Source organism: Bos indicus, chromosome 23 (assembly GCF_029378745.1).
Source record: "Bos indicus isolate NIAB-ARS_2022 breed Sahiwal x Tharparkar chromosome 23, NIAB-ARS_B.indTharparkar_mat_pri_1.0, whole genome shotgun sequence".
Taxonomy (NCBI): Eukaryota; Metazoa; Chordata; class Mammalia; order Artiodactyla; family Bovidae; genus Bos; species Bos indicus.
This window is the reverse complement of record NC_091782.1, coordinates 10,465,082-10,479,777: the sequence shown is the minus strand read 5'-3', so window position 1 is coordinate 10,479,777 and position 14,696 is coordinate 10,465,082. Positions and strand designations below refer to the sequence as shown.

At 43.7% G+C, this 14,696-nt stretch overlaps 1 protein-coding gene across 4 annotated transcripts in view; it reads right to left on the bottom strand.

Annotated features, from left to right (window-relative positions):
- Positions 1-14,696, bottom strand: part of ANKS1A (ankyrin repeat and sterile alpha motif domain containing 1A) — a 169,326-nt gene that overhangs the window by 88,098 nt on the left and 66,532 nt on the right. For 2 of the 4 annotated variants that reach the window (XM_019985677.2, XM_019985676.2), the window contains exons 2-4: positions 11,224-11,304; positions 8,751-8,907; positions 6,563-6,625 (exon numbers count right to left, since the gene is read on the bottom strand). In XM_019985677.2, coding sequence (XP_019841236.2) covers positions 6,563-6,625; positions 8,751-8,907; positions 11,224-11,304 — 301 coding nt within the window. Of the gene's footprint in view, positions 1-6,562; positions 6,626-8,750; positions 8,908-11,223; positions 11,305-14,696 lie in introns of those variants that run through there. The other 2 variants (XM_019985678.2, XM_070777397.1) reach the window with 2 other exon arrangements.

Here is a 14,696-nt window from a genome sequence, read left to right as displayed (position 1 = left end):
GCCAAGGGATGGAGGTGCCTGAGCGCAGTCTCAGAGAAATATAGGACCCAAAGGCTGCCCTGAGCCTGCTCCGGAATTCTGCCCCAACCACTGCATGCAGGATCTGCAGCTGTGCAGGGAAGGATTTCTTAGGTAAGAAAGATACAATCAGACACTGGAATATTTTGTGTGAGAGGTGCAAAATATTCAAGATTGGAACACTGCCATTAATTCAAATTCACAGCCACATGCCAATTTTGTTTCAGACTAAAGGCAGAACCTGAGATAAAACAGGACAAGTTTGTGCTTTATCAATCACCAGAAGCAAAATGTTAATCATTGCTCTTTCTTTTACTACTATTGACAATGTATAACTAGAGTAGACAGAGAGAAATTTCCATGACCTCTCCTTTTTTAGAGGCATGAACAAAAATGATAATTCTCTCACAGGATTTTGAGATTCCTGAATTTATCCAGGAGACTTCTGCCATTTGGGGGAAACAAAGCTTCCAGGGGTGTGTGTCCTTCAGATCAATATTATGCACCTTTCAGTGGTCAAAAGGTAAAAATTAAATGTTTCCACAAAAGATTTAAATCTATTAATATATTCAAAGTAATAAACTAGGAGTTACCCAAACATGCATGCAAATCCATCTGTTTTTGATCTGGCATTTGACTGCATCATTTTTTCCAGCTACTCCAAGTGTATCAGAAAGATCCAGAGCTACTAGGAGCAGGGCCCCCAAAGGCCAGAATGACAGCAAAGAATTTTTTAAAAATGAAACAAGGACAGAAAGGGTGGTAGCAGGAGCCACATGCAAAGATAAATGCACACAGATAAACACAGGGAGCAGCACTGAGCTCCAACACAGCTCTAGGAGAGCGGCTGCTGAGAAGGTACAAACAAGACTTCCCTGGCCACAGAACACAGCCAGTTAGCAATGGTCTCCTGTGATACAATTGCGTCCAAGGGGCCAATTCCATGTCAACCCGGAAGTCTAGAGAGCAGGAGAAATGCTGGGCCAGAAGTAAATCCTTGGGGCTCCTGTGTCAAACACACCATTCAGGCCACCCAGGTGCCTATTTCCTATTAGGCTATGGCATGAATAAAACTGAGAGCTGTCACTTCACTTGCTAAGAAGAAGCAAGGACCACTACAGCAATGAAAACTCACAGGAGCTTCCTGTACAGGGAGCCAGGGGCAGAGCTGCAACCCCAGGAAGTTTAAGAAGACTCTCTGCATTTTATATCTCAAGATTAGCATGACAGCAAGGGCCAAGAAACTCAGCTTATTTTTATTAAAACTCCAGTCCAGAAAAACTCATTTACTCTAAATAGACACTGCTGTCTCTTTTATATCCAAGTTGTCTCTCAACAACCAGAATAATATGTAAAAAGCATGTCATTAGGGCCTGAAGAACCATAAAACTCTGAACTATCTAGCAGAGGGGGAAAAAAGCCTTCTCTGGGTTTCTGCAGAACTAAAGCAGCTACCACACAGCTGTCTCACTAAAGGTACAGTCTCGATCCCCACCAGGCAAACTGTCTTGCCTGTCTACGTTAAAAATGGCCTAACCACCACTCTGCAGTTTATTTTGAGTGTAGGAAGCATCTTGTTTATGTTTCAGTCTTGCCAGAAATGGTCTGGTAACAACAGTACTCTTGAGTTTATGTCTGTGGTGACCACATATCTTGACTATTGAACACAGGCCATACCGCTTCCCCTTGGAGCCTGACAATTTTCAGGGCAAGAAGTCACTAAGTTTTGGATTCATGGACCACAAAAAGGGGCGGGGGGGACTCCAAGGAGGGCACAGACTCCCAACCACATGGAATCTTTCTTTTTCACACCTTTCAAGCCACACCTTGGGGGGGCACCCCAGGAAATCTGGACTAAGCAAGGGGACTGAGATGAAATACCCAAATTCTCCTCAAAGACTTGGCACAAACTCTCCATTCCTGTTTATCTTGAGGTCCACTTTCATTTTTTTTGCTAGGTCATTACTTTAAAAAATCCCAGTACCCTTTACACTTAGAGACCCCACTCAATGCATAAATCCATTACTTATGTGTTTTATACACACACACACACACACACACACACACACACACACAATACAACCAGCAGAAAACCATCTAGAAACATTTCCATGGCCTTTTCTCTCTGGGAACTATTCAAAACCATCACCTCTCAGTGCTTGGATCACAGTCCAACCGCACTCTTGTCCACTGATGACAGATCTAAGTTAGAGACACTGGGGCTACAGCTCCCAGGTCTCACGATGGTACAGGCCCTGGAAACATAGCCACGTTGTAACAAAAGGATGAAGTGAGTCTACAGAGGTTTAGAAGACAGGGGGAAAGTATGAGGACAAAGTCCACCATGTGGACCATGTGGAAGAGGAGTCAGACTTATTCTGCAAAGCTCTTAAGGCACTACTCTGTCCAGCAGATGGAAGGTTTAGGAAAACATACATCAACAAGCACAAAAACCCCAAATCAATGGAATCCAAAAGGGGGCTGCCAAGAGTGATTCTGTTTACTATGAAGAGAAACAAATAAGGCCCACTTTTTAGATGAGAAAAGAGAAATCCTGCTCTGGTGGAAAGTCAGCCTAGATCAGTGGTTCTTAAATAAGCTTTGTTTTAGAATTACATGAAAGCTTAAAGGGAACTAATACTGAGCCCCACCCCAGGACTGACAAGGTAGCACCTTGAGGGTGAAGCCCAGGAAAACTATTATTAAATAGGTTACCAACCTAGCAGACACCAAATTAACCAGGCAATCATTCATCACGATCAAGAACAAAACAAACTGCCATCATGTGCCCTGTGATGTGATGCACTGAAAAGGAAGGACAGAACACCAGTCTTGTGGTGTTACTGCCAAGAATGTACACCCTGAACCCAAGCACAAGGAACTACAGCCAAACGCCAAGTGAGGGACAGTCTACAAAACTACTGGCCTATGCTCTTCAAAAATGTCAATGTCATGAAGGACTAGAAAGGCTGAGGATAACTGTTCCAGATTATGTATGATCCTGGACTGTATCTTGGACCAGAAAAAGAAATCGCTCTAAAGGACATTATTGAGACACTTGGTGAAATCTAAGCATTGATTTCATATTAGATAATGGTATTGTATCAATGCTGAATTTTCTGAATTTGATATTTGTATTCTGGTTATACCAAGTGCTGCTGCTGCTAAATCACTTCAGTCGTGTCCGACTCTGTGCGACCCCATAGACAGCAGCCCACCAGGCTCCCCCATCCCTGGGATTCTCCAGGCAAGAACACTTGTCCTTATTCTTAGAGGAGATATATGCTGAAGAATTTGGGATTAAAGGGTCATGAAATTTATGACTTAATCTCAAATGGAAGCTGGAAGTGAAGTCGCTCAGTCGTGTCCGACTCTTTGTGACCCCACAGATTGTAGCCTACCAGGCTCCTCCATCCATGGGATTTTCCAGGCAAGAATACTGGAGCGGGTTGCCACTTCCTTCTCCAGGAGATCTTCCCAATCCAGGGAATCTCAAATAATTCATCATCAACTACAACAATCACATATATTACATATATATATATATATATATATATATATATATATGTACACACACATACACATGAGAGCACAAGAGTGTGCACACGAGATGAAAGACGGTGTAAGCACGCACAATGCCACAGAGTGTCAACAACTGGTGAATCTAGCAGAAGAGTGTAACGCAGCTCACTGCATTATTCTTGTGACTTTTTGTACACTAGAAATTTTTTCAAAATAAAAAAGTGTTATAAGAGCTTGCTGGTGATTCTGATGCACCCAGACAAACTGATGAACTGCTGGAGACAATTGGTCTAGAGAACGTCCAGATCTCTTCCAGCTCTAAAACTGTGGATTACTTTTAAGTGTCTGGAAAAAAACAGATCTTCCATAAAATTAATTTGACTACTGCTCATCTTATGCTATTTAGACTAAGTCAAAATTGTCTTAAAAGGGAGTAAGTAAACAATTTTAATAGTTTCACCTTCGCTAAGGATGACATACATTTGGACTGGTTTATGTGGACTTGCCAAAACAGGAAAGGCTCTGTAGAGTGAAGAGGAAAATAAAAGCTCATGAAAACTCCCTCTGCTCCCAGGAAGGGCATCTACAACTTCTTGTGTCTACCGGTGCCTGACAGGACTCAGCATACAAATGTACTTTAGCAAAAACAATTCTTAGACACACCAGGTCAATAAAAACCCACTGAGTCAGGAATAAAACCTAGGGAGGTTAGAATCTTATCAGCCCGAGAAGAGTCTGCATTCTAGCACAACCCAAACAGCTTTATCCTTTAATGGAGTTTACATCGTTTGGCCTTTGAGGGGTTGGTGGGTGGGGCAGAGGCAAAGGGTAACACAGTTGGCCCTCCCATCCACGAGTTCTTCATCGTAGGAGTCAACCAACCATGGGTCAAAAATATTCAGGGCAGGGAGGGAGTCCAGAAAGTTCCAAAAAGCAAAACTTTAATTTTCCACATAGCAACTAGTCTTTTTTCAGCCACACCCCACAGCACATGGGATCTTTGCTCCCCAACTAGGGACTGTTCCACACCCCTTGCATTGGAAAGGCAGAGTCTTAGCCACTGGATTGCTAGCAAAGTCCCCAGGCGGCAACTACTTATACAGCATTATTATTGTGTTACGTTGTACTGTTAGGTATTATAAGTAATCTAGAGAGGATTTACGGTGTACAGGACAGAAGTAGGTTACATGCAAACACTACACCATTTTATTATAAGAACTTGAGTACAGTATCCTCACGGGTCCTAGAACCAACATCCTCATGAATACTGAGGGAAGACTATTTACAAAGAGAGAAGTTCTTATTCCATTTAGACTAAGTTTCTTTTACGTGTGTAAAATCAAGGGATAGGAAAATCTGCTTTTAAGAACCAAAGTCTTACCCTTTAATCAGAGCTTTATAAGCTAACTAACCAACCACCAAGTGGGAAACAATCACTTCAAGGTGCCTCCCCGCAAAACAAAACCTTGACCGGACCAATGGAGCAATGTTGCATTAAGTGCCCCCCAACTAGTAACAAAGAACAAATTCCAAAATGGCCTTTCAGAAATGCCACATGATGTCTACCTCTTAAAATCAGAATCTCAAATACTACTACTGATCAGATATTTTTACTTCATGTACATGATCTTATTTGAACTCCAATAATACAGCCAATTAGATGGTAAACCCCATTTTACAGAAGAAGAAACTAAAGCTCAGAGAAATAAAGTAACTTGTTCAAGTCAACACCAGTAAGTGGCACCACAGAATTCAAACTTGGATCTGACTTGAAAGACCTTGATCAATGAGGGTTTTCCACTATGCCACACTACTTCCAATAAAAAGAAGACAGAGTACCCTCCCCTCTGGAAGATTAGAAACAGAATTGAAAGAGTGGGCAAGAACAAAAGCTACCATGTTTTACCACCCCAGATCAAGCTGCTTCTCCACCGTTAGGGCCCAAGAGCTGAGGGCAATCTCCCATAGAGCCTGCTGAGGTCCAGCCCATAGGGAGCTCATTTGCTAAATCAGTGTCTCTTAGTGAAAACCATGAAATATCTGTCTTGCATTTGAAAACACACAGAAGGACCTCACGCATCCCTTCCCAGCAGCTGCTGAACTCAGAGCAAGTGAAAGGGAGCTGATATGAACAATGCAGTGACTCAACCAGACTCCAGATTGTTGCCAAAGTGAAAAACCTCATCTGAACAAAAACTTGAGTCAAAAACAGCAGGTGAGAGTGCAGAGGAGAGAGGCTAACATCATCACCCAACCCACAAGCTCTGCCTCCAGAGGCAGTAGAGGCCCGCGGCTGGATGTTCATCACTACACCAGCCCGTTATCTGTCCCAGCCTCAGGGAGGGAGACTCAAGGCCAGTGCCCTGCTTGGCCTTGCAACTTAATTTCCTACTTCTGAGCTGTTCTAAGAGCCAAGAGTGTCCAAGCAGAGAGAGAAGCTATGGCTAGGGAGAAGAGACTTAGGCTTTAAATAAAGATTCAGGCGCAAACTCAAAGAAAGAGAGGGAAACCACACCAGCAGCTTTTACGGGTAAAACAGTCACCCATGCCCCTCGGCCACATCTTCACCACGAGCTACAGAAAACCCAGTTCCATCTCAAAAGAAATATAAAAAGCAAACCTAAAAAAATTAATCTAGAAAGTACAATTAAATCATTTTCTGACATCTTTTAATTGCATTTTTCTTTTTTGAATTCAAATGATTTTAGAAATCATGGTAGTAAATTATGGCTATACATGGTCCCTTCTCTTTCCCCATTTCTGCCACTTTGAAGCTTTTCAGACATTCCAGAAAAAACACCCAACCTTTCCAGAACTGGTATGGGTTTTCAAAACAAACCAAAACCCACTGAAGCTGTGTTTTCCCATTACCAGGCAAGCCAGAAGCAGATGGACAGAAGCAGACAAACGTCAGGATGATGAAGAAGAGTCTGAGCGGACAAGAGTGGAAGCTAGAGAGGACAGAACAGAAAGTGCAGCTTGGAGAAATGATGCAGAGAAATCCTGGCAGCAAAGTACACACCTTGGCATTGATATAAGGGTCAAAGGGGCCGTACTTTTTGAGTTCTTTGATCTCAAGAGCATTCTATAAAAAGGAGAGGAAAAGAAAATGTGATGATAAAATGGATGAAATATATCAATGCAATGCACAGCCCTGAGGGGCCCCAACACTACACCAACTCGGATCTGTCCTCTGGGCGCCTCAAAAGGAAGTTAACGGAAGAAGACAACCTTCAGGTCATCTGTCATCACCCCTCTTGACCAAGCTTCCAACTGGAGCAACATTAATGGTTTTTAATAAACCAGTGAAGTACTTGTAACCACTGCCTAGGTACATTAGTTTCTTCCAGCTCTTGCAGAGGTTGTGCCCAGCCCCTGCCCCACCCACCTGCCTGCCAGATATGCAAAGCACGGGGCCGGGGTGCCACCTATCAACAGACACTCCAGGCGGGAGGTGGCTGTGAGCAGGACAAGCTAGCACACTCCAGAGGCTCAAAAACCCAAGCAGCTGTGCTCCAAGGCAAAAGTGAGCAGAGACAGGATTAGGAATGGTGGCTGAAAATTTCTTCATTTAAGAGGACTTTAGTGTGTGATTTTTCAACTTTGAGGGATATTGGTTAATAGCAAACCTCTTTAAAATATTTCCCCCAGGTAAGAGCAATCACCACCATGTTAGCTAGGAGGAGTAAAACTGCATTTAGGTAAGAGGCAGGCTTAAAGAGATGATTTTCCTTCCTAATGTTATAAAGCAAACATCCTCATCCACAATCTGGAATGTCTGTTGCTCACCTATCCAGAAAATACAGCCTGCAGGGGGAAGGGAAGCTGATGAACAGCTACACACACTCTCTTTCTCCAAATGGAGAGGGCTGGGAGCACCACAGCAGTCTTCTCGAACCTCTCGGTGACTCCAGAGCCCGCTCTGCTCTGAACAGCTCACTGAGAATGCACATGGTCCTGCTGCCGGAGGGACTTCAAGAATGGTTTCCTGGTTTTTTTGAGGAATAAGCCTGATCTAATCCCAGAGGCCACTGAACAACCTCCTCTCATCAACGTCATTAGGAAAAGAATCCTAAATTTATTGAGAACGGGCAGGATCTCTCTCATTCAAGCACCTACTTCAGCTCAGAGCAGAGAGAGAAAGAGGAGAATGGCTCGTCATAGAGAGAGGGCCCATCTCCTCGCAAATCGACACCATCTCAGACCCAAACTGTAGGGAGTTACACTTCATGAAAGGCTGGTCTAGAACTTCATAATTCAAATATAACTTTCCCAAAGGACTACATATAAAGAAGAGGAGGTACAGTCTAAGGGCACCTGAATCCATGGCCAGTGTATGGGGTTTCTGCTCAAAAGCTGCCTTTTTTATTTTTTAAGAATACTCTGCTTTGTCAAAGAATGTGTTTTTTTTGTTGTTTTTTTTTTTTACTTAAAAACCCCCATGTATTTGGAAATTAAATGTCCACTTTTAAATGATGGGTTTATCTAAGATGCCATAACAAGGAAAATTAGAAAATATTTTTAACAGAATAAGAATGAAAAGAAAATCTACCAGCATTTGTTGCCGGCAGCCGAAGCTACTTCATGTAACGAAATACACTATGGACTCTTGAATAAGGTATGAAGACAAATAATGGACACTAGCATAAAACTTTGTGAAAATGAACAAAATCTGTACTTTGGTTAATAATACTGCATCACGTGTTAATTTAAGAATGGTCAGTCTTAAGTGAACATTAGAGGACATCACTGAAATGATCTTCATTCCGCTGTGTCACCTCTGGCCTCCACTTAAATGTCTTCGTTTTTCAGCTAACAGCAATGCATGCCTCCACTTCTGAGAGTTCTGATACACACAAAACAACATGGTCTCCACAGTCCTGACACGCGCTGGAGTGTTTTGTTTAGCAGCTCAAGCTGCACTGCCATGTTGATGGCAGGAACCCAGTTTAAAATGAGCCCTGGGCAAGTGTGCAGGATGTGCATTATTTCCAGCCTTGTGCTGTTACAGTACTATTCCAAATCTGCATAGGAAATACACCCTTCATGGTACAAGGTCTCTCTGATTCACTAAAAAGAGTGGCATTGGGAAGAGGGGAATTACTCTTAGGCCAGGGAAGAGCTGGTTCCCTTAGATCTGAGCTGTGGGCCTGAGGTGGCTGCCAAGGTCTGGCTGGAGCTGTGTGGAGAAAGCGTCCCTTCCTTCCAACCTGTTCATTGACTTTGGTGTGTGAGGGCCCTTGATGGATGAGCAATCGCACTATCTGGGCGTCTCCTTTCCAGGCTGCCAAGTGCAGCGGATAACAGCCTTTAGAGTCAGCCACGTTGGTCAGCGCGTCGTTCCTCAGAAGAACCTCGACCACATCCCTAAAAGGCAAAAATCGACTGTGAGTTGCAGAACCCACAAGTCTTTCCTATCAGCAGCTCTGCATGTCTGTGTAGCAGGAAGCCCATTCACAGAGAGGAGCTCACCTGGCTCCCATCTCTACCTGAGCTTATCACCTGATTCTTCCTTTTAATTCCCTGACTACTTGAACAGCTGTTGACAAGCGGCTGAGTCATCTTGAACCACACCCCAACTGTCTCTTCACCTCCTGGTTTAGCTATTTTCTAGATAATCCATTTATTTTCCATTATCTTGAAAAAGTCTGGTTTCCTTGTTTGTGATGTTGAAACAGCATTCAGGGACAGAACTTACATAAAAGTAGTACACAAAACAAATATCATGATTCACCACATTATTCAAAGCATTTGGTGAAGTGGGAGCTGGAAATAAGATGGGCAGAGCGACTCAGAGTGGTTGCAAACGTAAACAGACACTTCTGCAAGCAGAAGACACGCATGGCGTCACTTGGTACATCCAGGAAGGAGGACTTGGCTTCCTTCTTGGTGACACCACTAATTAAGCAGATAAAAATGTATAATTATCCCCATGCACATGAGGTCCAAGAAAATCCCCACTGTAAATAAAAACAGAATATGGAGGTGAACTTGGCTAACAAGCTACAGTCATTTAAGTCCAAGATCCACTTTAACTCTGGCTACCCCACTATTTGGCTTCCCTGGTGGCTCAGACGGTAAAGCGTCTGTCTACAATGCGGGAGACCCGGGTTCGATTCCTGGGTCGGGAAGGTCCCCTTGAGAAGGAAATGGCAATCCACTCCAGCACTCTTGCCTGGAAAATCCCATGGATGGAGGAGCCTGATAGGCTACAGTCCATGGGGTCCCAAAGAGTTGGACACGAGTGAGCGACTTCACTTTCACTTTCACCCCACTATTTAAGGGGGAGGAAGTCTCTACAGATTATCTGTTAGCTTTGTTTAAGATGGTTACAGAAAAGACCGCACTACAGAAAATAATCACATTCAACATATTTTAGGGCCTTCCCTGATAGCTCAGCTGATAAAGAATCCACCTGCAATGCAGGAGACCCCGGTTTGATTCCTGGGTTGGGAAGATCCCCTGGAGAAGGGCATGGCTACCCACTCCAGTATTCTGACCTGGAGAATTTCATATACTGTATAGTCCATGGGGTCGCAAAGAGTTGGTCAGAACTGAGCGACTTTTACTTCACCTTAGAAAAGCATACTGGAGTCATTTTGTTGTTGTCATTGTTTAGTCACTAAGCAATGTCTGACTCTTTTGTGACTCTATGGACTGTAGCCACTGAGGCTTCTCTGTCCAGGGGATTTCCCAGGCAAGAATAGTGGAGTGGGTTGCCATTTCCTCCTCTAGGGGATGTTTCCGATTCCGGGATCGAATCCAAGTCTCCTGCATTGGCAGGAGGAATCTTTACTCCTGAGCCACCAGGGAAGCCCAGTGGACACTTAGGCTGGGCCAAGTACTGCCAAAGTGATAGAGAATACCACAAGGTGGCAAGGCTCGGCTCCCTGCTCAGAAAAGTCTAAACGGTCCCAATAAACTGTTTTTTCTAAAAACTAAACTGCTACAGCTTATCTTCTCTCATATTAGGCCTCAAACTCTCGCCGGCGCCCTCTCTTTTGCTACACTCCGGTTTTCGGTTTCCATCTTCCAGCAAATCTACCCACTGCGCCTGCACTCCCCCGCGGGGCCTGCCTCTGCCCTGGGCCTGCCCGGTCCCCTTCACTGAAGGGCAGGGCCTGCCTCAGGCCGCCAGAGCACACCTCCAGAAAAGCTTCCACACAAATCCCACATAACAAATCCGAAGAACTTCTCTGTACTTAAGAGAATTAAATAGGCCATATTATTGGTGTATTTTCCCCTCAAGAATGGTTCTTGTTGTGTACAAGGCTACTTTTATGAGGAAAGAGTGTCAAGCAGAAAGATAAACAGAAAGATTCTCCCGACCACTCGATTTCTTTTCAGCTTATAAAGAGGCTGGTCACCTGGTAGATTATCCAGCCGCATTACGATCTAGCATCCCCGAATGTGAGCGTCATATTCAGATCACTGTGTGGCGCTGATCCATTTCAGAGGGGAAAAGAAGCTTTTAACGTTATTTTGGAGCAAGGGTTAGGAAACGAGGTTTAAAGTATACACTAAACAGAGACTCAAGAATTCTGGACAGACTAAATTTAGTTTTCCTCTGTTTTTCAGCATCCCTGCTTAGTACATCTTTAAAGGAAGGAAAAAAAGAAAAAAAGACAACCTGAGGCCTGAGTTTTGAAGAGTGGGGCAGGAACATAGCACATTAATACTTACTTATGGCCATTCAAAGCAGCATGGTGCAGAGGTGTGTACCCAGTGCTGTCAACACAGTTCACATTTGGCCCTCTCCAAATGCTACAAGGAAAAAGAAAGACTGAAGTCACAAACCAAACCTTTGGGAAAAATCCAGCGTGGTGTTTAACCCAACAGGTCACTTCCATATGACTCCTGACACAGGACGGCAGCCATGCCCACAGAAACACACAGCGTATGCCCCGCTGCAGAAACACACGGCGTGTTCCCCACTGCAGGAGCACGCGGCGTGTGCCCCGCTGCAGAAACACACGGCGCGTGCCCCACTGCAGGAGCACGTGTCGCATGCCCCGCTGCAGAAACACACGGCGTGTGCCCCGCTGCAGAAACACACGGCGTGTTCCCCACTGCAGGAGCACGTGGCGCATGCCCCGCTGCAGAAACACACGGCGTGTGCCCCGCTGCAGGAGCACGTGGCATGTGCCCCACTGCAGGAGCACACGGCGCTGAGGGCACACCAGCAGCTTCCTGTAAGGGGTCAAGTGCCAGGACAGCACTGTCATCATTCCAGAGCTTGTTTTCCTGTGTCCTTCTCCTCACTGGTAACTTCTTTATTCACTCAGTCTGGGACTTGTGCCTCTGAAAACTGTCAGGCTTGTAAGAAATGCTCTTTGAAAGGTCATCAAAAATAACACTGAATGAAACCACTTGTCAGTTATAGGTATGGGCACTCACCTCTAAGGCTGGTGACTGAAGGCTGGAGAGACCTCAGCATAGACCAGACAGATTATCAGGATCATTCGACCACAAGGACCAAAATCAAAGAACCCATGTTCATAAAAGCACCCAGATACATGTGTTAAGATGCAACGGACAATTTTGCCTTTCCTTTGTGAATATGTCTTATTGGTAATAAAAAGAATAACAACAGAATCTACAATGAGCACCTTGCTGCTACTGCTAAGTCGCTTCAGTTGTGTCCGACTCTGTGCGACCCCATAGACGGCAGCCCACCAGGCTCCCCCGACCCTGAGATTCTCCAGGCAAGAACACTGGAGTGGGTTGCCAATTCCTTTTCCAATGCATGAAAGTGAAAAGTGAAAGTGACGTCGCTCAGTTGTGTCTGACTCTTGGCGACCCCCATGGACTGCAGCCTACCAGGCTCCTCCGTCCATGGGATTTTCCAGGCAAGAGTACTGGAATGAGCACCTTATTTGAATCAAAAATACCACACTAAGAAGGTTGAAATGTCACCTCATTTAATCCCTGAAGTCTTAATTATGACCCCTGTTTCATACCTTGCTACACTGGCCAGAACTTCTAACATTAAGTAGCAGAGGGCAGCCTTGTTTTGTCCTTGCTTTTGATGAGAACGCCTCTAATGCTGTTGACAGTTGACCTGAGGTAGACACTCCATAACATGTAAAGGAAGTATCTTATTTTTTTTCTTCCTTTTAAAAATGTATTAGAAATACTGTTTAAATGCTTTTACCTCTATGGATAAAATCATAGTTTTTCACAATGAACCAACTAAAATGTTATCAATAGCTTCCTTAATACTGAGTCATTCTTTCATTCCTGAAATAAACCTTATTTGCCACTTATCCATTAGGGTCATGTCAATGAATTTTACTTGAGAGCATTTTACTCAGGATTAGGATTTTCACATCTGCATTCCTAAGTGAGGCTGGTCTAAAGTTTTTGATTTTTGTGCTCTCATTATTGGGTATATCAGTGTTAGATTTAAGTCACAGATCACCTGGGCAGCTATCTACCTATTTCTATATCCAGGAATCACTGACATAGAGCACTAAAATGATAAAGAATCACCAGTAAAACCATCTGGGCACAGAGACTTGACACGCAGATGTTGGAAGCAGCATTATTTATAACAATAAAATATTAGAAACAGTCCAAAAGTCCATCAATAGAGAAATAATAATTAAGGTGTAGACATATAGAATTAAGTACCATTTATACTGCTATCTAGTAAGAACAGAGAATACAATATAATGCTAAGGAGAAAAGAAGAAACAACACTGTAAATACTATAGAGGAAAAATATATATGAGAGATTTATCAGGATAGTGGATTGGGTACACAAGCTCACTCCATCTCCTATCTAAAGTTGTGTGAAGTGAAACAATTTCTACCCTATTCCACAGATAACTGATAGATTCAACCCAAGGGGGAAAAAAAAAAATGTTATCAAGCAACTGGCAACACTGAGGGATTCCTAAAAGGCAGAAATCAGAAAGCCTAGATCTACAGAAACGCAATGTAGAAGAATGCAAACTAAAATAATCACATACTTCTTTTTGCCTATCAGCCTGACAAAAATAATGACATTATAAAACGCTTGTGAAGATCAGGGAAACAAAGTCTTAAATTCAACTGGTATGAGTTTAAACTGGTGAATTCCTCCAGGAATACAATTTGGCAGCATCCACCAAAACCAAAAATAGGCATTCACTCTGGGCCCGCATCTCCACTTCCAGGCAGCTATCCAACAGAAACACTCGTACACGTGCACAGACACACACCCTTGTACAGGATGCTTCACTGCAGAGTAAGAACTACACACTTAATGACCACCTATGGATGGGCAGTTAAACACCAGGTACACCCACAAAATAAATTATTACTTAACAGTTAACAACAACAAAGGAAAGACAAGAAAACAAGTTGGACTATGTGTCCTGACAAGGAAAGATTTTGTAAGATGCACTGTGTTACTGTGAAGTGGAAAAAAAAGTCACTGTATAATATATAAAAGAGGAGGCCTCATTTTACACAGACACAGACACACACGCACACACACCCACGGATGGCAATGCAGAGAGTGCTCACCAAGTCACTGTATAATATATAAAAGACGAGGCCTCATTTTACACAGACACAGACACACACGCACACACACCCATGGATGGCAATGCAGAGAGTGCTCGCCAAGTCATTGCATAATATATAAAAGACAAGGCCTCATTTTACACAGACACAGACACACACCCACCCACCCACCCACGGATGGCCATGCAGAGAGTGCTCACCAAATCATTGTATAATATATAAAAGACAAGGCCTCATTTTACACAGACAGAGAGACACACACACACACACCCACAGACGGCAATGCAGAGAGCGCTCATCAAGTCATTGTATAATATATAAAAGACGAGGCCTCATTTTACACAGACAGAGAGAGAGACACACACACACACACCCACAGACGGCAATGCAGAGAGCGCTCATCAAGTCATTGTATAATATATAAAAGACGAGGCCTCATTTTACACAGACAGAGAGAGAGACACACACACACACACCCACAGATGGCAATGCAGAGAGTGCTCACCAAGTCACTGTATAATATATAAAAGACGAGGCCTCATTTTACACAGACAGAGAGAGACACGCACACACACCCCCCCACGGATGGCAATGCAGAGAGCGCTCGCCAAGTCATTGTATAATATATAAAAGACGAGGCCTCG